Source organism: Bos grunniens, chromosome 13 (genome assembly GCF_055505025.1).
Source record: "Bos grunniens cultivar Pamir isolate PY7600 chromosome 13, Bosgru_T2T1.0, whole genome shotgun sequence".
NCBI lineage: Eukaryota > Metazoa > Chordata > Mammalia > Artiodactyla > Bovidae > Bos > Bos grunniens.
Genome location: NC_141177.1, coordinates 40,742,706 through 40,765,315, shown reverse-complemented (window position 1 = coordinate 40,765,315; position 22,610 = coordinate 40,742,706). Strand labels below are relative to the sequence as shown.

At 56.1% G+C, this 22,610-nt stretch overlaps 1 protein-coding gene across 2 annotated transcripts in view; it reads left to right on the top strand.

Annotated features, from left to right (window-relative positions):
• Window positions 1-22,610, top strand: part of PYGB (glycogen phosphorylase B) — a 35,593-nt gene that overhangs the window by 5,665 nt on the left and 7,318 nt on the right. For both annotated transcript variants that reach the window (XM_086333628.1, XM_086333627.1), the window contains exons 2-15: window positions 4,930-5,031; window positions 7,313-7,391; window positions 8,660-8,763; window positions 10,933-11,064; window positions 12,578-12,689; window positions 12,965-13,047; window positions 13,931-14,074; window positions 14,493-14,585; window positions 15,966-16,112; window positions 16,808-16,971; window positions 17,625-17,739; window positions 18,102-18,203; window positions 18,726-18,873; window positions 22,427-22,485. In XM_086333628.1, coding sequence (XP_086189754.1) covers window positions 4,930-5,031; window positions 7,313-7,391; window positions 8,660-8,763; window positions 10,933-11,064; window positions 12,578-12,689; window positions 12,965-13,047; window positions 13,931-14,074; window positions 14,493-14,585; window positions 15,966-16,112; window positions 16,808-16,971; window positions 17,625-17,739; window positions 18,102-18,203; window positions 18,726-18,873; window positions 22,427-22,485 — 1,584 coding nt within the window. The remainder of the gene's footprint in view (window positions 1-4,929; window positions 5,032-7,312; window positions 7,392-8,659; window positions 8,764-10,932; window positions 11,065-12,577; window positions 12,690-12,964; window positions 13,048-13,930; window positions 14,075-14,492; window positions 14,586-15,965; window positions 16,113-16,807; window positions 16,972-17,624; window positions 17,740-18,101; window positions 18,204-18,725; window positions 18,874-22,426; window positions 22,486-22,610) is intronic.

Below are 22,610 nucleotides of genomic sequence, written 5' to 3'. Positions count from 1 at the left end.
AAATCCTTGATGATTTTTTAAATGTTTATTTTGCATGATTCCAGACTTTCAAAAGTTGCAAGAATGATGTAAGAATTCCCATATGTTCTTTATCCGAATTCCCCATTTTTAACTTGTTTGTTATATCCTTCTCTCTTTATAAATACAATTTTTTTTTCTGTGAACCATTTGAAAGTAAGTTTTAGACTTGATAACCAACACTTTCCCTCTACAAACTCAAATATGTGATTGGAAAAAAATCAGGGAGACTCCCTTATACTAGCAGAGCACTTAGAAAAAACTTGGGGTGTTCACACCATCACAGTGTTGTCACCTGAAGATCTTACTCGGCTTTGTTGGTTGTCCCACTGATAAGAAATACAAGTAAGAAGACTGAGAGGACTTTATACATCTTTTCAGATGTACCTCCTTCCCCACCCTACCCCCACCCCCTCATTAAGCAGAGCAGGCTCTAGCCCATATGGAATCCCATACATTTTAAGACACGAAGCAGGTAAATAGCAGGCAATAGATGGTTAGCTTTTTCTACCTTGTAGAGAAGGGGGTTCTTAGAATATGGCGAAAGGGCAGGAGAAATGAATACAGAAATTTAGAAAGGTGATTGGATGACAGAAAGGTTTCGCTAGATCTTCTGGAATGGGAATTACATATAATTTCAGTTTTAGCTGAGTGTCTTTTCTCAGCCTTGAAACATCACTTCAAGGTGAAAGTAGCTCTGTTTACTGGGCTTCCCAGGTGTCGCTAGTGGTAAAGAACCTGCCTGCTAGTGCAGGAGACATAAGAGACATGGGTTTGATTCCTGGGTCAGGAAGATTCCCTGGAGGAGGGCATTTCAACCCACTCCAGTATTCATGCCTGGAGAATCCTATGGACAGAGGAGCCATAGGGTCGCAAAGAGTCGGACACGACTGAAGCGACTTAGCAGGCACACACAGCTCTGTGCACAGCACTGAGTCATAACACTGAGTCACAGGTGGAGCTTGACATGGTCCAGATCATTTAATATAAATTGATCAGGCTCTGGCTATCAGTCAGTGACAAGGAGGCCTCCATGACTGTCTGGCTCTGGGATGGGTCAAGAGGACACTTCATAGGTAGGGCTTAGCAGCATGTGAGGTAGACGGCCCAGGACTATAAAATTGACGTCATGGAGCGCAAAGTGAATCTGTTCCCTGCAAAACTAAATGATCTCTAAGATCCCTGCAGGTTCTCAAACCCTGTAATTTTATCCTATTTTACATTTCGCAGATTTACTTTGAACAAACATACCTGCGTTCTAATCCTAGGTAATAGTACCTAAAGTAAAAAAAAAAAAAAAAAGAAGAAGTTTGTGGTCTTCATTGAGATACAGCCTGCCAATTAGGGGAAACCAAGATTCCTTGGGATTTGACTCCAAAGGAACATGCTGAGTGTGACTTTGTAGGTTAGGCCCTAAGACGTGTGGTAGATACCACCCTTCCTCTTCATGTGAGCAGAGTTGTGGTTTTATATAGAAAGCCATTTTCTCCAAAAAGCCCCTTGGACGCAGTGGCATGGACGTGGAGACGTGCTTAGGACAGGAGTGAGCCTCAGCTCTCTGGCCAGTGGGGGCCATCCCCCCTCCATAGCAGCTCTCGTCTTGCAGTGGGATAACAGACACAAGGGGGCCTCCGTGGCTTTGGAGAGGCTGGGGGGGCCCACCAGAGCTGACCTCTGTATTGGGTCAGTGATCAGTGTCCCTGTGTCATGTCAGGGCCAGTTCTGTCTGGCAGGAGCCTCTCTGTGCTGGGAGGGCAGCTGGTGAGTTAAGATGACAGGAGACTGTGCGGCTGCATGTTCCTGGCACAGATAGAATCCGGTTCTTGGTGGCGGGGAAGTAGATTGCCCCAGTCTGCACTCAGCTTCATTGCCCTGAGTGTTGAGAAAGTTCTTTGTTTCCTCTTCCTGCAGAGCGTTCAGACCTTGCTGTTAAACAAGGGCTCTAAACACACTTTTAGGAGAGGGAGAGTAAATGGAGGTCTCAGAAAGCCCAGTTCTATTATTAGTAATCTCAGTTCTATAGAGAGATTGACAAATGAGGCTGTATCTATTTATATTAAACTCCATGTTCATAGAGTTCATTAACTCCTGAGACTCTTTGTGAAGTCGCTCCGTCGTGTCTGACTCTTTGCAACCCCATGGACTGTAGCCTACCAGGCTACTCCATCCATGGGATTCTCCAGGCGAGAGTACTGGAGTGGATTGCCATTTCCTTCTTCAGGGGCTCTTCCCAACCCAGGGATCGAACCTAGGTTTCCCGCATTGCAGGCAGATACTTTACCATCTGAGCCACCAGGGAAGCCCTCTAAGACTCTTTAGGAGATTAATATGCTGTATAATATTTTCATTGATCATGTTTTCATCTGTTTTTGTCAAAGAGCTTTGTTGATGGTTTTCTGTGATGTTATCTGTTGGGGTGGGCTCTGCATGTAATAAATAAACTCAATTGAGAAAAAAAAATCAAGGCTGCCTCTAGGCCATATAACACTTGTTACAGCCATATTGCAAAGAAGGAACCCAGCCAAAAGGTTCAGTGACCTAGTTCAGCCCTGGAGATGGCCCCCTAGAGGTGTGTGGCAAGGTTAAGGGGGCCCTGCTGTTCTCAGGCTCCAGGAGATGAGTATCTGGTCCTCAGTCAGAACCCCTGAGCTGGGAGGCCCTGTCCAGAGTTACAAAGATGGTGCTGGGACACTGGGCTGGGCCTGGCGGGCTGTGGGCCCACAGCAGCAGAGTTTGGGGCCAGCAAGTATTGGCCCTTTGCAGGTGAGCCCCCAGGCTTTTTCTTGGACCATGCCTGTGCCCTCAGCTGTTTTTGTTTGTATTTTCCAGAATTACCACCCTGTTCTACAGGTTCCACACCCCTCCCCAAAAATCTGGCCTGGTGAGGGGCCCAGCATTGCTGAGTCCAGGGTGGACATGGTGCTCTCAGGGACATAAAGGGACCAGGTCACCCCATCTGCCGGGAAGGAGCCAGGATGGGACCCAGTCTGTATCATTCAAATGTCATCGGCCAGCTTCTCAAGAACTTTCAGTTTTGATGGCTTCACACCAAACTATCTTAAGGAAACTGGGGAAAGCAAAATCAACATGTGTGGTGAAGTTATAAAAGTACTCCCCACACAGGCAAAAACAGCAGCAGAAAACAAGGCACAGACCCTGAGACCAGAGCTCTGGCCAGGCGGGGCCTACAGAGGTGCCTGGCACAGGGCTGACCCTGCTCGGTCCCTTCTGAGTGGGGACAGTGCTTGGGGGTCCCCAGTGCCATGGCTGTCCCTGCTGTCGTCTTGTGCAGGGAGCCATAGGAGACTCTCCCGGGCCTCTGTGCAGAACTGAGTACACTGCTGAACCCTGGACACCCGTGTTCAACTTGGGAGGAAAGTGAAAGAGAGTCAAAGATTTTAAGGCTGATTACAACATTTTATGCCTCAGCACCCATCTCTTAGGAAAAGAGATAATCAAGCTATTTTCCTGGTGCTAGTAAAAAGTTGGAAAGATCAAACTACAACTTTTAAAATACATATTTGTATGAATAGTTGCAGGCAAAAAGAAAACATCTCAACCATATCCCTGACCTGCCAACTTATAAAACCTCTCGGGAGAACCCCAGAAGGAGGCCGGTGGGGGAAAATGCCCCTTGTGTGTGCCTGGGAGAAGGGAATGTTCACAAGATGTTCACTCGCTCAGACAGCTAGGCACTGTCATCTCGGTGTGTTTGCCCGTTGGTTACCAAGCCCCGTGGGAACCCCATAAACTAATAAATCAGCTCAAGTGTAGGGTAAATACCATCCAGGATGATGAAAGGTCAGGAAGAGGCAATGGGCCGTGAGCAGCAGTGACAGCCGTGGTGGGTGGAGAGAAGCTTGTAACACTGTGATGAGTCTGTGACTTAAACGACACTGAAACAGGGATGGGAATTTTGAAGCCAGGCATTCATATGATAAAAAAAATGTGGAAGAAAGGCTATCTGAGACTGAAATCTGTACTTTTTTTTGGTATGCATACATGTTCTTTCGATTTGTAGATTTGATATGTATGGAAAGTTTTCTTAAATTATATTTTTAAAAAATACATTTCTTTATTTGGCTCCACTGGGTCTTAGTGGTGGCATTCAGGATCTTTAGTTGTGGCCTGTCAGGTCTGGTTCCCACCAGGGATCAAACCCAGGCCCCCTGCATTGGGAGCGTGGAGCCTTAACCCCTGGACCACCAGGGAAGTCCCCCCAAGGCCTTACTCTGGATGGCTGGAAGCAGCATGGAGGTCCCGTGTAGGAGCAGGACTCTGTGGGCCGGATCTCGACTCTGCCGCTGCCTTCCATGGCCCATTGGGTGGTTGCAGGGGGCAGACAGCCCCAGGCGTGGGAAGCGTTGGAATTCTGCATGATCCCTAGCGAGTGTTGGTGGTCGTCTCTTCTTTTATACAGAAGTTTATCTCTTAGTCCCCCAAAGCCAGCAAATAGGCAGCAGATGGAAATAGGCAGACGTGTCCATCCGTCTGTCCCATTGTGTTGACCGTGCCGTTGGCACTGAGTGCCCAGTGCAGGTGTCAGGAGCTGTTTACCCTGCAGGGCTGGCTCACCCCTGCCAAGTGCCGACAGGGCTCCTTCTGGCCTGGGGGTCGATTCCCCACCACCGCCCTGCCCCACCTCCCTGCCCTCAGGGGGGGGTTCCTTTTTGTCCCCTTGGGGACTCCAGAAGGGCAGTGCACAGAGTCTGCTTTTGAAGGACCCTCCCTGGGGGGCAGCCCCTGGAAAGGTGAGGTTGGCCAAGGCTGAAGGGAGGGAGCCCATTTTAGGGGTACGGGTAAGCACAGTGTTGGCTGAGTGCAGCCTCTCAGAAGGTCCGCTCTGCACTGGGATCTGAACGTACATGGGGCGGAACCAGCTGTTTCAGATGCCTCCTTTTGCTCCCTCAGCGCATCTACTATCTGTCCCTGGAATTCTACATGGGCCGCACCCTACAGAACACGATGGTGAACCTGGGCCTCCAGAATGCCTGCGATGAAGCCATCTATCAGGTGTGGTCCTTGGGACCGGGCTGCTGGGGTGGTCTCCTGTGGGCACCGAGCCTTAATTCAGCCCTGCGGAGGCGAGTGCTGCCATCTGGGACTGACCGCTCGGGCGTGGGGGGGATGGGTGGTGGGTGACGCGCCTTCTCAAGGAGAGAAAGTGAGGACTGGATGGGAGCTAATGCCCAGATGGCAGGGATGGGGGCAGGTTGTGATGCCGAAACTCGAAGCTTCTCGACCATTGCGTGTCACATGCCCACCCCACGTGGCAGAAATCCTGATATAGTTCCATTTCTCTTTACTTTATTAAGCTGATGGCCCACCTCCAGCTCCCCTCTCCCACCCTAAAGACACTTGTCCTGCACCTGCTTGTAAAATTGCCCTTCTCTCCTACTCGGAATTGTTGTCATTCAGTCGCTGAGTTATTAACGACTCTTTGCGACTCCATGGGCGGCAGCACGCCAGGCTTCCGTGTCCATCACCAACTCCCGGAGCTCACTCAAACTCACGTTCATTGAGTCGGTGATGGCATCCAATCATCTCATCCTCTGTCGTCCCCTTTTCCTCCTGCCCTCAATCTTTCCCAGCATCAGGGTCTTTTCCAATGAGTTGACTCTTTGCAGCAGGTGGCCAAAGTATTAGAGCTTCTGTGGACAGAGGGGCCTGGTGGGCTATAGTCTATGGAGTTGCAAAGAATGGGACGTGACTGAACGACTAATACAAGCAATAGCAAATACAGAGAGACATGTGTCTTTTTAAACATTGTACATTTTTTCCCCCTAAAATGCTATTTCACTTGCTGTTTAGCTTTTAGTTAAGCTTGTGTTGGGAAGGTTTCCATGATGATGGAACTTGAGAATCTCAGGCACATGTTAGCAGTGCCTGCCTTTCAGGCAGGACGTGGGTACCAGAGGCTGTGAGCTGGACTGTCGATGGTGCAGGGCTGGACGGCCTCCTCCCCAGGCTCCACAGTTAAAGTGCAGTGTGAAAATAAAACATGCGAGACTTCCCTGGTGGTCCACAGGTTAACACTTGACCTTCCAAAACAGGAGGTACCGGGAGCTAAGAGCCCACATGCCTCACGGCCAAAAAACCATAAAACAGAAGCAATATTGTAACATGTTCAATAAAGACTTTTAAAAAAATGTTTAAAAAAAGAAAAAAACATCCCACTGCTGCCTCACCCCAGGCTCCAGTTCCAGAGCGGGTTCCGCTAAAAACTAGAAATTCATAAGAAGCCACTCTCTCCTGAGTGTGCCATCAAGGACACACTTAAAATTACAGGGAAGTTAAAACATACATGGAAATTGTCTGCTGTGATGAATGTCTTCACACACCATCATCACCTGGCCTCCTTAGTCTTCAAGCCCAAGTCATGGCTGGTCTTATTTCCTGTATAGCCCCACCACTCCCAAGTTATTTAAGAGCCAATATCAAATGTCTTAATAGTTCACGTGTGAATATTTCACTAGATATCTCTTTTCTTTTTCTTTGGCCAAGCTGCACAGCTTGCCAGACTCCTCTATCCTTCACTGTCTCCCAGAGTTTGCACAAACTCATGTCCATTGAGTTGGTGATGCCATCCAACCATCTCATCCTCTGTTGTCCCCTTTCTCCTCCTGCCTTCAGGCTTTCCCAGCATCAGGGTCTTTTCCAGTGAGTCAGCTCTTTGCATCAAGTGGCCAGAGTTCCTATTTTACAAATAAGTTTATTTGCACTGTTTTTTGGTTTCCACATACAAGTAATATCACATAGTAATTATCTTTGTCTGGCTTATTTTGTTTGCTATGATAATCTCTAGTTGCATCCGTGTTGCTGCAAATGGCACTATTTCGTTCTTTTTTATGGGTGAGTAATATTCCACACCTTCTTTATCATTTATCTTTCCATGGACATTTAGGTTGTTGTTTCTATGTCTTGGCTGTTGTGAAGGTGCTGCAACAAACATCGGGGTGCACATGTCTTTTCCAGTTAGAGTTTTCTTCTGACTGATATATGCCTAGGAGTAGGATTGCAAGATCATATGGTAGTTCTCTTTTTAATTTTTTGAGAAACCTCCATACTACTCTCCCAGTGGCTGTACCAATTTATATTCCCACCAGCAGGATAGGAGCATTCCCTTCTCCCCACATCGTAACACCAAATTTTAATGTTGGGTTCTCAAGTCTAAAAGAAAGCAGCCTCTAACCTCTGATTGCTACAAGCTCACAGGATTTAAATATCTTTCCACCTATTACTTGAGGGAAAATATGAAGTACTATTAAAATGTTACCTCTGTTTCTGTTCACAGTTGGGGCTGGACTTGGAAGAACTGGAGGAAATAGAAGAGGACGCTGGCCTCGGGAACGGAGGCTTGGGGAGGCTGGCAGGTAACCCCGGCCCCCGTCCAGGACAGGCCTTTCCTGACACGGCACTTGGTCAGTGTGCTCACTTGCATATGGAGAGGCCAAGGTCAGCCGTGCTCCCAGCGCTGGCCTGTCAGGGCAGATTTGTATCTCAGAGTGGATGGGACAGTGTATCCTCCAGGTCGAAATCTTTGCCACCAGTAGGAAGAAAAAAATCAACTTATACTATTCTCTTTCATACAAGGGGTGCTTCATAATTATGGAGACCAGATTTGCCAGTCCTGGGACCTGGTGCAGAGAGAGGTTTCCGACATACCTACCACCTTCCTGATTGGGAGGAGAACAGGGATAGAATCACACACATATTTACGAACATAGCCCAACTTAAAGCACCTGCTCCTGCCTTACTGCAGTGAGCTGACTGCCCCGAAGAGGCAGAGCTCTTCCTCTCGGAGCTGTCGCTCCTTTCTCACCCAATTGGAGAGCAGCCTCAGTTTGGTGTTTTTTAGTTTGGGGTATTTTTTCCCCCGCCTGTTTTAATTATTTTTGCCGGCCTTTATGGGGCGAAGGAGCTGGGTTAAGAACTCAGAAGCGGAAGCAGCAGCCCCAGTGAAACTGGATCACGCTGTGTCCTGCTGGGCTCTTGGGCCCGGAGCTTCTGGAGCAGAGAGGATCGATTCTGTGCCTCCCTGGAGTGTGTGGGGCCTCAGAGTTTACAGTACCATGCGATGGCCCCGCCTGCCCCTTCTGAGAGGCGTCCTCCTGTGAAGGGAGCAAATGCCCTAACATTGCTGTGTGCGTGTGTGTGTGTTTATGCTTTCAGAATTCAAGTTAAATTAAATTAAATTAAATTAAATTCAAGTTAAATTCTGCAGACGTTATAAGTGCAGCATGTTTCTGGCAGATGAAACATCCCACAGATCTTCACCCTGGGCTGGGTCTGCCCCGCATCCGGGGAAAGGCCCTGTGCACCCCACTTGAGGGTGGGGACGGTGTGTGGAGATGGGCCGAGTTTGGCCGTGTCCTTTGTGTTCGTCCCCCTTCCCATGCCCCCAAGTAGTCCCCATGTTGATGCTGTCTTGGCCGTAGGCTCTTAGGCGAAAGAGCCTCAGCGGTGGCCCAGCAGCCTCAGCCTTTCCTTTTCACGAGACCTGAGGCCAACAGGTCCCCACGGAGCTACTGCCTGCCACCTGGGGGCTTCCCCCCAACACGGGGTGTCTGCTTGCCTCGGTGTCCAGGCCTGGGCTCAGAGGCCTCGAATCTGCTGACTGTCCCTGTGTTTGGACTTCCAGCCTGCTTCCTTGACTCGATGGCCACCCTGGGCCTGGCGGCGTACGGCTACGGGATCCGCTATGAGTTTGGGATTTTCAACCAGAAGATTGTCAATGGCTGGCAGGTGGGTGTGGTTTTCTTCCTTTGCCCACTTGCGGCCCTCGGGCACACAAGAAAGTCACCAGGCGTTGTCAGGTCTGCTTCTGGACTTTCTGCTCCTCCAGGGAGGCTGCGTTCCAGCCCTTGGCAGAGCGGAGGGGACGGGGGTGGGTGGTGCTGAGGGCCCCGGGTGCTCCGTGATCTGCATGCCATCCCCTCAGCCAGCAGGGCCTGTCGCCCATGTGTTCTCATTGCACATGGCTTCTGTGTGGCGACAGGACGTCTGGCGGGCTCAGGCCAGAGCCCAGCTGGGCCTCTTGTATTTGGGAAGATGCTGCTTCTGCAGACAGCCCGTGGTCCTGCTCCACAGAGGGGACCAGGCTCTGACGTTGGAATCTCACTGACATACAGGGAAGGAACACCTTCCTGCCACCAGGAAGTCAAAGGCAGGACCAGTTCTGATGAGTGTCTGCCTGCCCCAGGCAGAAGGGGCTCGTCTTCTGTAGAGTCCTGAGAGAGGGACTCAGGAAGCAGTAACCTCAGCCACACACTGTCCCCAAACCACAGCCCAAATGCTCCTTCTTGGGACTTGCCTCCTTTCTGTCTCTGTGACTTGGTTGTCCTGGACGTGTGGTGTAGCCAGAGCCGTCTTTCTTTCGTGCCCTGATTGTCCCGGTCACGTCATGTAGATGGAGTGGTGTGTGGACTCCGAGTGACATCTCGAGGTTCATCAGTGCGCCTCAGGACTTCTCCCTTTTACTGCTGAATTCAAAGCATTCTTAATGTCTTTTTATTTTGATCTGTTTTTCTGCATTTTATATGAATTTTTTTAATAGTCCAAAAGTGAAAGTGAACATTGCTTAGTCATGTCCGACTCTTTACAACCCCATGGACTATACAGTCCATAGAATTAATTCTCCAGGCCGGAATAGTGGAGTGGGTAGCCTTTCCCTTCTCCAGGGGATCTTCCCAACCCAGGGATCAAACCCAGGTTCCCGCATTGCGGGCAGATTCTTTACCAGCTAAGCCACAAGGGAAGCCCAAAAATACTGGAGTGGGTAGCCTATCTCTTCTCCAGTGGATCTTCCCGACCCGGGGATTGAACCAGGGTCTCCTGCATTGCAGGCTGATTCTTTACCAGCTGAGCTACCAGGGAAGCCCTAATAGTTCAAAGCGTTCACTTTTAAATCGAGAGCCTTGACCAGAATTGGGAATCTTTACCTTGTAAATCAACTGCAGTTGTGTTTCCATGCTGGGGCTCATCATCTGGTGGCGTGGTGATGTGGGTGGGGGGCGGGGCCCATTGATGCCCAGGACCACCACCCCTCTCACCTGCCGCCCCCCCCACCGCCCCCACCCTCAACCTGCCGCCCCCCCACCCTCACCTGCCACCCCCCTGCCCTCACCTGCTGCCCCCCCACCCTCACCTGCCGCCCCCCCACCCTCACCTGCCATGCCCCCCCTCACCTGCTGTCCCCCTCACCTGCCATCCCCCCTCACCTTCCGCCCTCCCTTCACCTGCTGCCCCCCTCACTACCCCCACCCTCACCTGCCACCCCCCTGCCCTCACCTGCTGCCCCCCCACCCTCACCTGCCCTCACCTGCCATGCCACCCCCTCACCTGCTGCCCCCCTCACCTCTGCCCTCCCTTTACCTGCCGCCCCCCCACCTGCCACCCCCCTCACCTGCCCCCCTCACCTGCCATCCCCCTCACCTGCTGCCCCCCTCACCTGCTGCCTCCCACCCTCACTTGCCTCCCCCCTCACCTGCCGCTCACCTCACCTGCCGCCCCCTCACCTGCCGCCCCCCCTCACCTGCCCCCCCTCACCTGCCCCCCTCAGCTGCCGCCCCCCACTCAGCTGCCGCCCCCCCTCACTCCTCCTCACCTGCCGCCCCCTCATCTGCCGCCCCCCCTGCCGCCACCTCACCTGCCCCCCTCATCTGCCGCCCCCCCACCTGCCCCCCTCAGCTGCCGCCCCCCTCACCTGCCTCCCTCAGCTGCCGCCCCCCACACCTGCCGCCCCCTCACCTGCCCCCCTCATCTGCTGCCCCCCCTCACCTGCCCCCCTCACCTGCTGCCCCCTCACCTGCCCCCCTCACCTGCTGCCTCCTCACCTGCCCCCCTCATCTGCCGCCCCCCTCACCTGCCGCCCCCCTTCACATGCTGCGCCCCTCTCACCTGCCGCCCCTTCAGGTGGAGGAGGCCGACGACTGGCTGCGCTATGGGAACCCCTGGGAGAAGGCGCGGCCGGAGTACATGCTGCCCGTGCACTTCTATGGGCGCGTGGAGCACAGCCCCGAAGGCGTGCGCTGGCTGGACACGCAGGTACCACAGGCGCTTCCTGGGGAGGGGGGCTGAGCACAGGGACCCTCAACTTGCCTCATGTCAGGGGCTTCCCTTGGGGCTTCCCTGTGGGAGCTGACTCCCCACACACTTGGTCGGGACGGTTCAGACCCCAACCATGAAGCTACATCTGTAGTTAAACAGGAGCTGTGTCTCAGGGTGTTTTGTGGTGAGCAGGTTGGTGCCTGGAGGGACAGGGTACTGGGGGGGTGGGTGGTGAGAACAGCTCTGCATCCCAGGGTCCAGCGCTCACTCACTGTGTAGCCCTGGCTCTCAGTAGGGTCTCCCGGTGTGGCTCACTGATTATTTGGAGCCATCAGTACCCTGGGCAGGGAGCCCTGGGCAGATGTCGCAGAATGGAGCATCCCCACCCAGCTGGGCCCTGGTAGGGGGACCAGAGCAGGAACACCAGGTGCTGGAGGAGCACGGTGCTGGCCCCGACGGGCACACACGCAGAGTCCCCCCAGCTCAGAGATGGCGGGAGGGTCAGAGGAGGGCTTTGTAGGGGACGGCGGTGGGGGGATAGTTTGCAGTGAGTAAGAAAGAGTCCGCTGTCCAGTGATCTGGGCAGATGAGGAAAAATAGGGCAACCCGTGAGCCACAGCTGTTCTTGTGGGCTGTCCAGATTCAAGTCTGAACTGGGACTCAGGCCAGGCAGGCCGGCAGCCCAAGATGCCAGAATAAGTTGTATTTAATTTTAAAAAGTGGGGAAGGGGTCTGGTCTTCTAGGTGTGTGCGAGTGAACAAAGGCCTGGAGACCCCAGTGGGATGTGATGAGGGCCTTCCCATGGGGCCGGGCCGTGGAGAGGGCCGGAGCGGTTTGCAGATGCTTCGCAGGGCTGGTTGAGGCCAGGGTCAGGGACAGGGTTGTGGGGAGATGGAAGGGAAGGATGAGACTGGGGTATAGCCCCCCACCCAGTCCTTTGTGGCTCTGGGAGCTGCCTTCACACCCTGAAGCCACCCTCGGAAGTGGACCTGAGTGTGAGCAGCCCCACAGGAGGGCCCGAGGGCAGCGAGGACCCGAGGTGGGGGCGCCTCTGTTGGCTAGAGCACTCTGATGCTTCCGGGTACACGGGGATGGGGAGCAGGGAGCACACAGGCTGCTTTGGTTTGCTGAAGTTCGAGGTCAAGGCCATAGAAGGAGCCTCCACAGACATGGAGCATGGTCAGAAATAGCGGCTGTGTGCGGGGCGAGGCTAAGCGAGTCTCGAAATCAAAGTTGCCCACGCAGAGTTGAGGGACGAGAGGGCAGGTGTGGAGGGCGGAGGCCAAGGATGCGGGAGGAGGGGCTGCCCAGGGCCAGGTGACCATGGACACTGGTGTGGAAGGTAGGAGCTTAAGGAGGCCTGGAGAGCGGTTGGTGTTGTTCGAGGAGGGAGGAGAGAAGCCAGAGGAGGGTGGGTGGCAGCCACCAGCAGGAGGCTGCTTCTGTGAGGGAGCCACCCCAGCCTCGGGGGGCACGGCCCAGGTTGGGGACCACGCTTTGCCTTGGCAGGTGGTGCTGGCCATGCCGTACGACACCCCGGTGCCAGGCTACAAGAACGACACCGTCAACACCATGAGGCTGTGGTCCGCCAAGGCGCCCAACGACTTCAAGCTCCACGACTGTGCGTCCCCTCCTGTCCCCACCTGGGGCCTGATCCCAGACTGACCCCAGCTGCACTCACAGCCCACAGGGCTCCCCAGCGCGGGAGGGCTGAGGGCAGGTTTCCCGTGAGCCTTAGGCTTCCCTCCAGAAAGAGCCAGGGCCTGGGGCTGGGAGGGGCTGGGCAGCAGAGCAACCGTGGGGCACCTTCTGCTCGGGAGTGCTTGTCCTCAGACCCATCAGGGCGCTTGCGAGCCTGACAGGCTTGAGGGTCCTCACCCCGCTCTCTGCCCTCAGTCAACGTGGGCGGCTACATCGAGGCGGTCCTGGACCGGAACCTGGCCGAGAACATCTCCAGGGTCCTGTATCCCAACGACAACGTGAGCAGCTGCTGCCGTACCAGGGGGAAACGGGACTCTCATCTGTGCTGCCTCTCAGTGCAGGAAGCTGGGCTCCATCAGGGCCCCCCTGCACCTCACACTGGTCTCAGCTGACCTCCTGAGAGTGAGGACAGACACGGCATCCCCGACCGGGCCCAGGAGCCCCCGGCCTCACACCTCCAGTCCTCCCCGTAAAGATGGCCATAGAGCCCTCACCTCACCTGCCGCTGGAGTCTGCTCTTCGGCACCTGGTGTGGCTCCCTGAGAATCGGGGGGTGCACTTGTCGGGTGGGCCCGGCAGTGCCTATCCTGTAGTGACGCCTTGAGACCCACACGATTGTGGTTTGAAAAGCTTTGTAGGCGTTTCCCTACATGTGAGATGGGGGTCTCAGCCACGTGCTCCACAGCCCCCAGATTCTTAGCAGACGAGCCCTCAGGGCCAGCTCGGTGGGTGTGGTTTCTATTTTACCAGCGAAATATGTGCACACCGCAGCACAAGACTCTGGGCTGAAGGGCTCACAGGAAAATGCCCCCCATTCCCCATCCTACCCCACAAGATTGCAAGCAGAGTCTCCCGCTTCAGGCGTGAGGCCTCCGGACGCCTGCACCCCAGAGGTTGTGTTCCTGGCCTTGGCCCGTCGCAGGGCGCTGTGACCCCCTCCTGGCTGCACTCCTTCCCTGTCTGAGGGTCACCTGACCTTGGCCCCAGATCTGGGCTGGACCCCAGCCTGGCCCCTCCCTGGGTTGGGGGCCCCTCCCTGGGTTGGGGGCCCCTCCCTGGGTTGGGGGCCCCTCCCTGGGTTGGGGGCCCCTCCCTGGGTTGGGGGCCCCAGGGCCCAAGGCCAAGGCTGAGCCCAGACTTGTCCTCTGGGCGTGTCTGCAGTTCTTCGAGGGGAAGGAGCTGCGGCTGAAGCAGGAGTACTTTGTGGTGGCCGCCACCCTGCAGGACATCATACGGCGCTTCAAGTCGTCCAAGTTCGGCTGCCGCGACCCCGTCAGGACCTCCTTCGAGACGTTCCCAGACAAGGTGCGCTTGCAGAGGGGCTGAGCTGGGAGGCGAAGCCGGCCGTTTCCGGGCGGGGCCTCCTCCTTCCGGCCACAGCGGGCTGGGCCGGGCTTGGTGGGCAGCGGCTCCGCAGCCTGGGTCTCCATGTCCTCCGAGGACCGGGCCTGCGATGCTGTGAAGGTCCCTGTCGGGCAGAGCAGCCAGGTTGCAGGCTCAGTGGAGAGGCCAGCCACCCGCGTCTGCCAGGCGGGAGCAGCGTTCCGAGGTGACCTGCTCCCTGCTCCTCGGCCCGTGCTCCACACTGGGACCCAGAGCCCGTGCCGCGCCGTCCACTGCCCGCGGCCGGCCCCGTGACCAGGCTCCGTGGGCAGGCAGCTGAGGACCCCAGTTCTGCACGACCGGTCGAGAGGACTGAAGGGGTCACCCTGTGTCAACGCAGGTGGCCATCCAGCTGAACGACACCCACCCAGCGCTCGCCATCCCCGAGCTCATGCGGATCCTGGTGGACGTGGAGAAGGTGGACTGGGACAAGGTGAGCTCTGTGCCCCGCCCTGCTGCAGGGCCGAGGACTGGGCTGGTCCTGGGACACGGAGCGGGGCCTCCCTGGGGGCCTCGGGAAGAGAGGGATGCTGTCGCTGGGAAGACAGGGCCGGGGGAAGGAGGATGTACAGGAGCAGCTCTGGGGTTTCTCCCGAGGGCAGAGTGCTGAGTACAGTCAGCAGGGCAAAGGCCAGAGAAGAGCGGTTTTCTGGACAAGAAAAGGATTCTGACACTTGTCGGAGCTTCTCATGTATGCTCTGTCATCTTGGAACTGTGGCCAAAGACCCAGAGGTGTTCAGCTTACAGAAATACATCGTTTATTTATAGGCTTGTTCTCCTCACCTCACTTATTTTGGTCCTAGACTCTTTAGAGGGGTTTTCTTGATATCACTAAATTAAATCAACATATAAAGCCATTTTACCCCCTTTTTTAGTGCCAGAGCCCCTTTCTGGTTTGGGGTGCACCTGTGGGTGGGGCTGAGCCGGTGCAGTTCACCTCTGGCCAGCAGAGGGCGGGGCCGCGCTCTTCACCAGCTGTCCGTGGACCACGGGTGTGAAGTCAGTTTGGTGGAAATAAAGCTGCCTGGAGCTCTGTCGGGTTTGCAGAGGAAACGGGCGATTCCCAGGTAGCAAAGAGGTGCTTGGTTCCGTGTATGTCCTGGGTCACGACAGGAGAGTGAATCGGTTTGGTGTATGTGCTGGGTCACATCAGGAGAGTAAGGGGCAAAGCACTCACCACGGGTCTGGGAAGCTCCAGGCCCCAGAGCAGAGACATGCAGCTGGCAGGGCCCTTCCTGGTGGCATCTGAGCACCTGCCTCTGACCCTACACGTGGCCCTCAGCTTGGCGTCTGGCAGCTGGTCTTCTCTATTCACTGTGGGGTGTCCTGGAACGTTGTGAGCTAGTCTTCTCTGAGCTTTGTGGGGTGTTCTGGAGTGTTGTGAGCTGGTTTCTGAACACTGTGGGGTTTCTGGAGTGTTGTGAGCTGGTCTTCTCTGTTCATTGTGGGGTGTTCTGGAGTGTTGGGAGCTGGTCTTCTCTGTTCATTGTGGGGTGTTCTGGAGTGTTGCTAGCTGGTCTTCTCTGTTCATTGTGGGGTGTTCTGGAGTGTTGCGAGCTGGTCTCTGAACGCTGTGGGGTTTCTGGAGTGTTGTGAGCTGGTCTTCTCTGTTCATTGTGGGGTTTCTGGAGTGTTGTGAACTGGTCTTCTCTGTTCATTGTGGGCTGTCTGGAGTGTTGCGAGCTGGTCTTCCTCTGAACACTGTAGGGTTTCTGGAGTGTTGTGAGCTGGTCTTCTCTGTTCATTGTGGGGTGTTCTGGAGTGTTGCGAACTGGTCTTCTCTGAACACTGTGGGGTTTATGGATTTTCACAGGCCTGGGAAATCACAAAGAAGACTTGTGCATATACCAACCACACGGTGCTGCCTGAGGCCTTGGAGCGCTGGCCAGTGTCCATGTTTGAGAAATTGCTGCCGCGGCACCTGGACATCATCTACGCCATCAATCAGAGGCACCTGGACGTGAGCATGGCGGGGCAGCGGGGGTGCACCTGCAGGGCCCGCCCATCCTGTTGTGATGGGGGGAGGAGGGCCGCGCCTGCTCCCCTGAGCCCTCTTCTCCACTCCATATCGGACTGTCAGGCCTGAAACAGGTGCTTCTTGAACAGAATAGCCTCTGCTCACAGAGGACTTGGTGCCTGGGTGCTAGCCCTTGGCAGAGATGGTGGCTGGTCCCCACACTGGGAGCCCTGCTTTCGGGGTTAGGGGGAGCCCTTTTTCCCATATCTGAGGAGGTTCAGATGTAAGTGTCTGTTCCTGGCACGCCAGAGGCCTTTGTCCTGAGACATCACTGCAGCGTTTGGGTGATGGGGAAAAGTCACCTGTGTCTTTTCTCTGTCACGCATAGAGAGGATGCTGGTACAGGAACGGGGGGACTTAGGGTTCAGGTGTGATGATTTTCCTCCTTTTGATCTTTTGGTGAAAGAGTGGCTGTTCTCACTGCTAGACTGTGGTTATATCCTGCCTGGGCCACCGGGTGCAGCATCTTCATCTCTTCCTGTGGGTCACACGGCACCTGCTCAGCTCCGCCAAGTCCACGGGCTGAGCCCACGGCTCCCTGGGCCCAGGCAGCCCTGTGCTCAGGGCTAGCCAGCCTGGGTTCTAGCCTGCCTGAGGGAGCAGCCCCTGCCCTCCTGCTCACTGCTCTGTCCTTGTAGCATGTGGCCGCCCTGTTCCCTGGAGACGTGGACCGCCTGAGGAGGATGTCGGTGATCGAGGAAGGGGACTGCAAGCGGATCAACATGGCGCACCTGTGTGTCATTGGGTCCCACGCCGTGAACGGTGTGGCAAGGATCCACTCGGAGATCGTGAGGCAGTCAGTGTGAGTGGGGGGCGCCCTTCGGCTCCCACCCCATCCCTGCCACCTGCAGCACAGTGGCTGAGGCTGGTAACCACCCAGAGCTCAGTGGTGGGAGGGTGAGCCTCTGGCTCGATGGACGATGCTGGGGGTGAGCCCTCTTGTCACTAGGAGCCCCTCCGGCTGTCAGTGTTCTCCGTCTCTCCAGGCAGAAGATCTGCTCCTGGAGCACCTGCCTGGGGATGAGGGGCCCCGGGCCAGACGGGGGGAGGTCAGGGCTGAGGTCAGGGCTGGGGCTCATCCCCGAGAGGAACGAGGGATTCCGAGGGCAGGTTCCCTGCTCCAGCCCCTCTCCATGGGACGGGATCTCAGAATTCCGTCTTTCAGTCCTCATCCCAGTCCTCGAGTGGGACACCTGCCGTGAGCGCCCAGTGGCCTTCATCCTCAGGGCTGGCCTGAGGCTTTGTGTGATGTACCGTTTTATCCCCACTGTCTGTCCGCGGCCCGCTGTCAGGACCAGTGGGAGGAGGCCAGGCTCCAGCCACCTGCCGGGGTGGTTGGGCTCCTGGGGAGACAGACAGCGAGGCTGGGTCCGGGGCCCTCCAGAGGGCCCTGTGCCCTTTGCCCACCTTGTTCCAACCAGCGTTTGCCGAGTCGCCTGTGGTCTGTGTGTTTAGCTTTAAGGACTTTTACGAGCTGGAGCCCGAGAAGTTCCAGAATAAGACGAACGGCATCACGCCCCGCCGCTGGCTGCTCCTGTGTAACCCGGGGCTGGCAGAAACCATCGTGGAGGTGAGGCCGGTGCCCCTGGGCCCACCTGGGGCTGTGTGGGTGCGACCCACCCCCTTGTGTATGGAGAGTGGGGGCTCCTAGATCAGTGGAGGGTGGGCACTGCCGCCCACAGGTGTGACCAGCCTGGCGGTTGGTCGGCAGCCCTGGCAGTCCGTGCAGGAGTTCAGAGGGGGTCCTGGGCTTCAGGTCCAGCTTGTGAGTCCTGACGAGATGTGTGAGCTGGGAATGGGGTCATTGTTGAGTTGTTCCCTTGTTCTTGAGCGGCCCCGGTGTACAAGATCTCCTGGGAGGGGGTGTGGTGGAGATGAGCGGCCAAAGAGGACACAGAGCGCAGAAGCTGTGTATCCCTCACGGTTCTGCAGAGAATCGGGGAGGGTTTCCTGACAGACCTGAGCCAACTGAAGAAGCTGCTGCCACTGGTCGGGGACGAGGCACTCATCAGGGACGTGGCCCAGGTCAAGCAGGTAGGCCTGGCATGGGGCCAGGAGCCCAGCCCCCACTCGGCCCTGTGGAGGGGCCCTGGGTCCTCTGGGAGAGCTTGTCTGCGGGGGAAGCACGTGGGAATAGACGCAGGCCCCGCATCTCCACTCGAGGTACTGTCTGTGCCCCCAGGCCCCCCACAGCCGCCTCACGGCCAGGCAGGCTGGCTCTCTGGGCGGCCTCTGAAGACCGAGACTGACCCTCTGCTACGCCACTGGCCTGGCCCTGGGGGCCCAGAAATAGTGTTCACTTCAGGGTCTCCGCCCGTCTTCTCGTCTCCTCTTTCTGCTTTTCTCACCCTCGCTTCTCTCCCAGGGTTTGCTTGTTGGTCTGGTTTCTCGCTTAGCTCTGAGCTCTCGTGCGGATCCACTCTCAGGGTCATGCTTCCCCGCTTCTGCCCACGTGGACCGTGTCCTCCCTGGGGCGGCCCCTCCCTACCGTGTCTCTGACGGGCTCACAGGCTCAGCTCTGTGGACACCCCACTGTCCTTACCTCTGTTCTCCCAGGAAAATAAGGTCAAGTTCTCCGCCTTCCTGGAGAAGCAGTATGGGGTCAAGGTCAACCCCTCGTCCATGTTCGACGTGCACGTGAAGAGGATCCATGAGTACAAGCGGCAGCTGCTCAACTGCCTGCACGTGGTCACCTTGTACAACCGTGAGTGTCCTGCCCGCACCCCCTGCCATGGACCAGGCCTTTTTCTCACGCGCTTGATCTGACGTGACACGTTCGCTTTAAGCAGCGACTTCTGGTTTCCTGTATTCACAGCAGAGCAGCTACAAGGAGTGAGATGTGAGCTCAGAGGTTGGGGAGCTTGAGGCCCAGGGGACGCCCTACCTCTGGGGTGGGGCCTTGGGGTCCCTGGAGGCTGTGTCCTAGGTTCTCTGTGTAGCCTTTCTTTCACATTTAGTTATTATTAGACTTGTTTACAGTTACCTGGAGACACTTTACTCAGCAAGGGAGGCATTTAAAGTGCACTCTTGGAAGATGGAATAGTATGTTACATCTGTACGCCTTAAACTAGTAACGTTTAAGTGGCATTTAATTTTGAAGCAAATGTGAATCAAAGAGCTCCCTAACCACAAAGTCACTATGAACATTTTCTAGTTCTATAAATGAGGTAATAAAGCCTCAAGGAAACCCACAAGGTTTTTTAAATTTTGTAACATAGTAACATAGCAGCAGCAGTAGTAACATAGTAATATTAATAGTAAAATAGTAAAGTGAATCTTAATTTTGAAAACAAAGGAACCGCAAATACAGCTCTTCTAGAGAATGTCAGCTCCCCAGTTCCCACGAGGGAGACTTGGTCCCCAGGGCCCCACCCGGTCACTCATGAGACAGTTCAGATGCTGGTTTCGGTTCAGCGGCTCTGACCCAGTGCTCAGAAAAGGCCCAGGGGAGCGCCCTCCCGTGCGTGTGACCCAGGCATCTCCTGGGTCGGAGACGGCAGTTCCCGGAGACTGTGTTTTGAGCCGGGGTTTCCTTTCACAGTTGCGATTTCCTGCATTTCCTTTGTCGTTGCCCCAGCAGTGCCCCCGAGTCCCCTGCTCCTGAGCAGCGGGTCGGGTCTCCCAGAGGCCTGCCCTCCCTCCCCGCCCCCTCTGGTGGCCAGGGCCACCTACTGCCCCCTGAACTGCCCCTGCTCGGGGCCTTGGCAGCGTTCTGACGGGACTGACAGGGCGTGCGCCCCCACCCACTCATCCACCGGTGTGTGTGTGCACCGGGGTGTGCTTATGGTCTCCCCAGGGCAGCCCCCTCACCGTGCCCTGACTTGGGTCCCAGTCTGCTGTGAGGGCCGTCCAGTCACCCCTCTGCTTGGTTCCTGCGACCCGGGGTTTTCTGTGTCCGCGGCGTCGGTGGCCTTTCCCAGGAAGGGTGACTGGGCTGAGGTGATGTCCTCGGCCTCGCTCTTTCCTGAGGTAGCGCAGTCAGGAGGGTGGTCCTCGGGGGCAGCTCTCTTGGCCAGTTCGTCCGGCTCAGCTGTCGCTGGCCATCCAGTCAGTTCTCTCCATGCTCGAGGCCCTCTGAGCGTGTTGGCTGGTGTCTTCTCTCCTGTCTAAGGACTGCCTTGAAATACGTGGAAACCCGGATCCGGCTTTCTCCTCCTGGGGCTCTGGTGCGGTGTGGGGTTGGGGTTTTCTCCCACCGTCGTTCTGCTCGTGGTGGGCTCGCTCCCCTCTTTTCTGCCCCGTGCTGTCTGCTGCTCCTGTCTCCGTGCTGTTCTCTGCCTGTTTCTCCTCCCTGTGCTTTCTGTGATCGGGTCGCACCTCATGGGGCCGTTCTGCCTTGTGGCCTGTGTTTTCCCCCACCTTGGTGTTGTGTTTTGGGCTGTGGTCTCCCGTCTGCGTTGACCATCCTCATAGGCTGGAGACTTACGGGGGTCGGCTTCCACTTCCCTTGTCTGTGGCGAAGCTGTGTGTTGGGGTCGGAGGAGCTGCATCAAGGCCCTGGCCGGAGCCTCGTGAGCTCAGGGCACTGCAGGCCTCCCAGCTCCAGATGCCTCTCTGAGGCCATGTCCCTCTCTGTGGCCATGAACCTCTCTGTGACCGTGTCCCCTCTCTGAGGCCATGTCCCTCTCTGTGACCGTGTCCCCTCTCTGAGGTTGTAAACCTCTCCGAGGCCGTGTTCCCTCTCCGAGGCCGTGTCCTCTCTCTAAGGCCGTGTCCTCTCTCCGAGGCCGTGTCCTCTCTCTGTGGCAGTGTCCCTCTCTGAGGCTGTGTCCCCTCTCTGAGGCCGTGTTCCCTCTCCGAGGCCATGTCCCCTCTCCGTGGCCATGTCCCTCTCTGAGGTCGTGAACCTCTCTGAGGTCGTGTCCCTCTCCGAGGCCGTGTTCCCTCTCTGAGGCCGTGTCCCCTCTCTGTGACCGTGTCCCTCTCCGAGGCCATGTCCTCTGTCTGTGGCAGTGTCCCTCTCCAAGGCTGTGTCCCCTCTCCAAGGCCATGTCCCCTGTCTGAGGCCGTGTCCCCTCTTTGTGACCGTGTCCCTCTCCGAGGCCGTGTCCCCTCTCCGAGGCCATGTCCTCTGTCTGTGGCAGCGTCCCTCTCTGAGGCCGTGTCCCCTCTCCAAGGCCATGTCCCCTCTCTGAGGCCGTGTCCCTCTCTGAGGCCGTGAACCTCTCTGAGGCCGTGTCCCCTCTCTGTGACTGTGTCCCCTCTCTGAGGCTGTGTCCCCTCTCTGAGGCTGTGTCCCCTCTCTGTGGCCGTGTCCCCCCCTCTGTGGCTCTAATTCCAGGCTGGCTCAGGAGGCATCATGGCCTGTGGGCCTCTGCCCACCAGGTTGTCCAGGCCCCTTTCCGAGGTTTCCCTGTGGGAAAGGGGCTGACATAGTCCACCCGCCCAGCCCTCAGGGGCTCTTTGCCTGCCTCGTCCCCTCCCTCCCCATGAGGCCGGGATTCCTGAGACCCTGCGCTCACAGCCCCATCTCCCACCCATCTCGTGACCCGGCAGGACTTGCTCAGTGATCTGGAGTTTGCATATTTTTCTTCTTTACAATGTAGCTTGTGGATTTGGGGCTTTTTTTTTTTTTTCTTGTTCTCTAGGTCACTTTGTCCACTATCTGGAAGCAGGAAGGTTCAAAACTCAGGGACTACAGGAACCTGAGGTCAGATGTTAAAGATCAGCCATGCCCCTTAGCAGTTCCTGTAAATCTCCTGGGCGATTCCCGATCCTGGTGAATACTGTTCAGGGCAGCCCCGCACCTCTGTAGACACCACCACCCCGATGAAATCTGAAAACCCAGTGGCCTGGCAAGGACACCTCATTCTGCTGGGGCTGGAGGCGAGCTGTCTGTTCCTGTGCAGGAAAGCTCTGGGGGGCTTCTCACCCTCTGTCCCAGTAGGGAGGGGGCTCGGGGGTCTCACTGACACCCTGTGCAGGTTAATCACCACTGTCCCAAGGTCAACCCATTTTCGAGTGCCCATCACACGCAAGGGCCTTCAGTCCTGGTCACCAGACCCAAAGGAGCTCCTGTCTAGGCTGTTCTGGACACAAAGGCGCAGCTTTTCCAGTGAACCTTCTGGAAGAATCTGCTTCTGGTTAGCCTTTGGCACCAACCTGGACACAGTGCAGAGTTCTGTAAACAGAAGCTCCTGCGGTGCACCGCTTGCATTGGGCTGGTTTCTGAGGATGCTCGTCTCTGTGGCAAGCACAAGGCTCAGGCGTATCTGGCTCCAGTTGTCTCACTTGGCTGTCTTCTGTTTGTCTTGCAGGAATAAAGAAGGACCCGACCCAGGCCTTTGTGCCCAGGACTGTCATGATCGGGGGCAAGGTGAGGTGACGGCCTCTATGCTCTTACTTGGCGTTGGGCGGGAACATACAGACCACCATGCTTTTCTGCAGTGTCCCTGTATCTGGGCTGGATGCTGCAGGTGGCTGGGCGCCGACCTGCACACA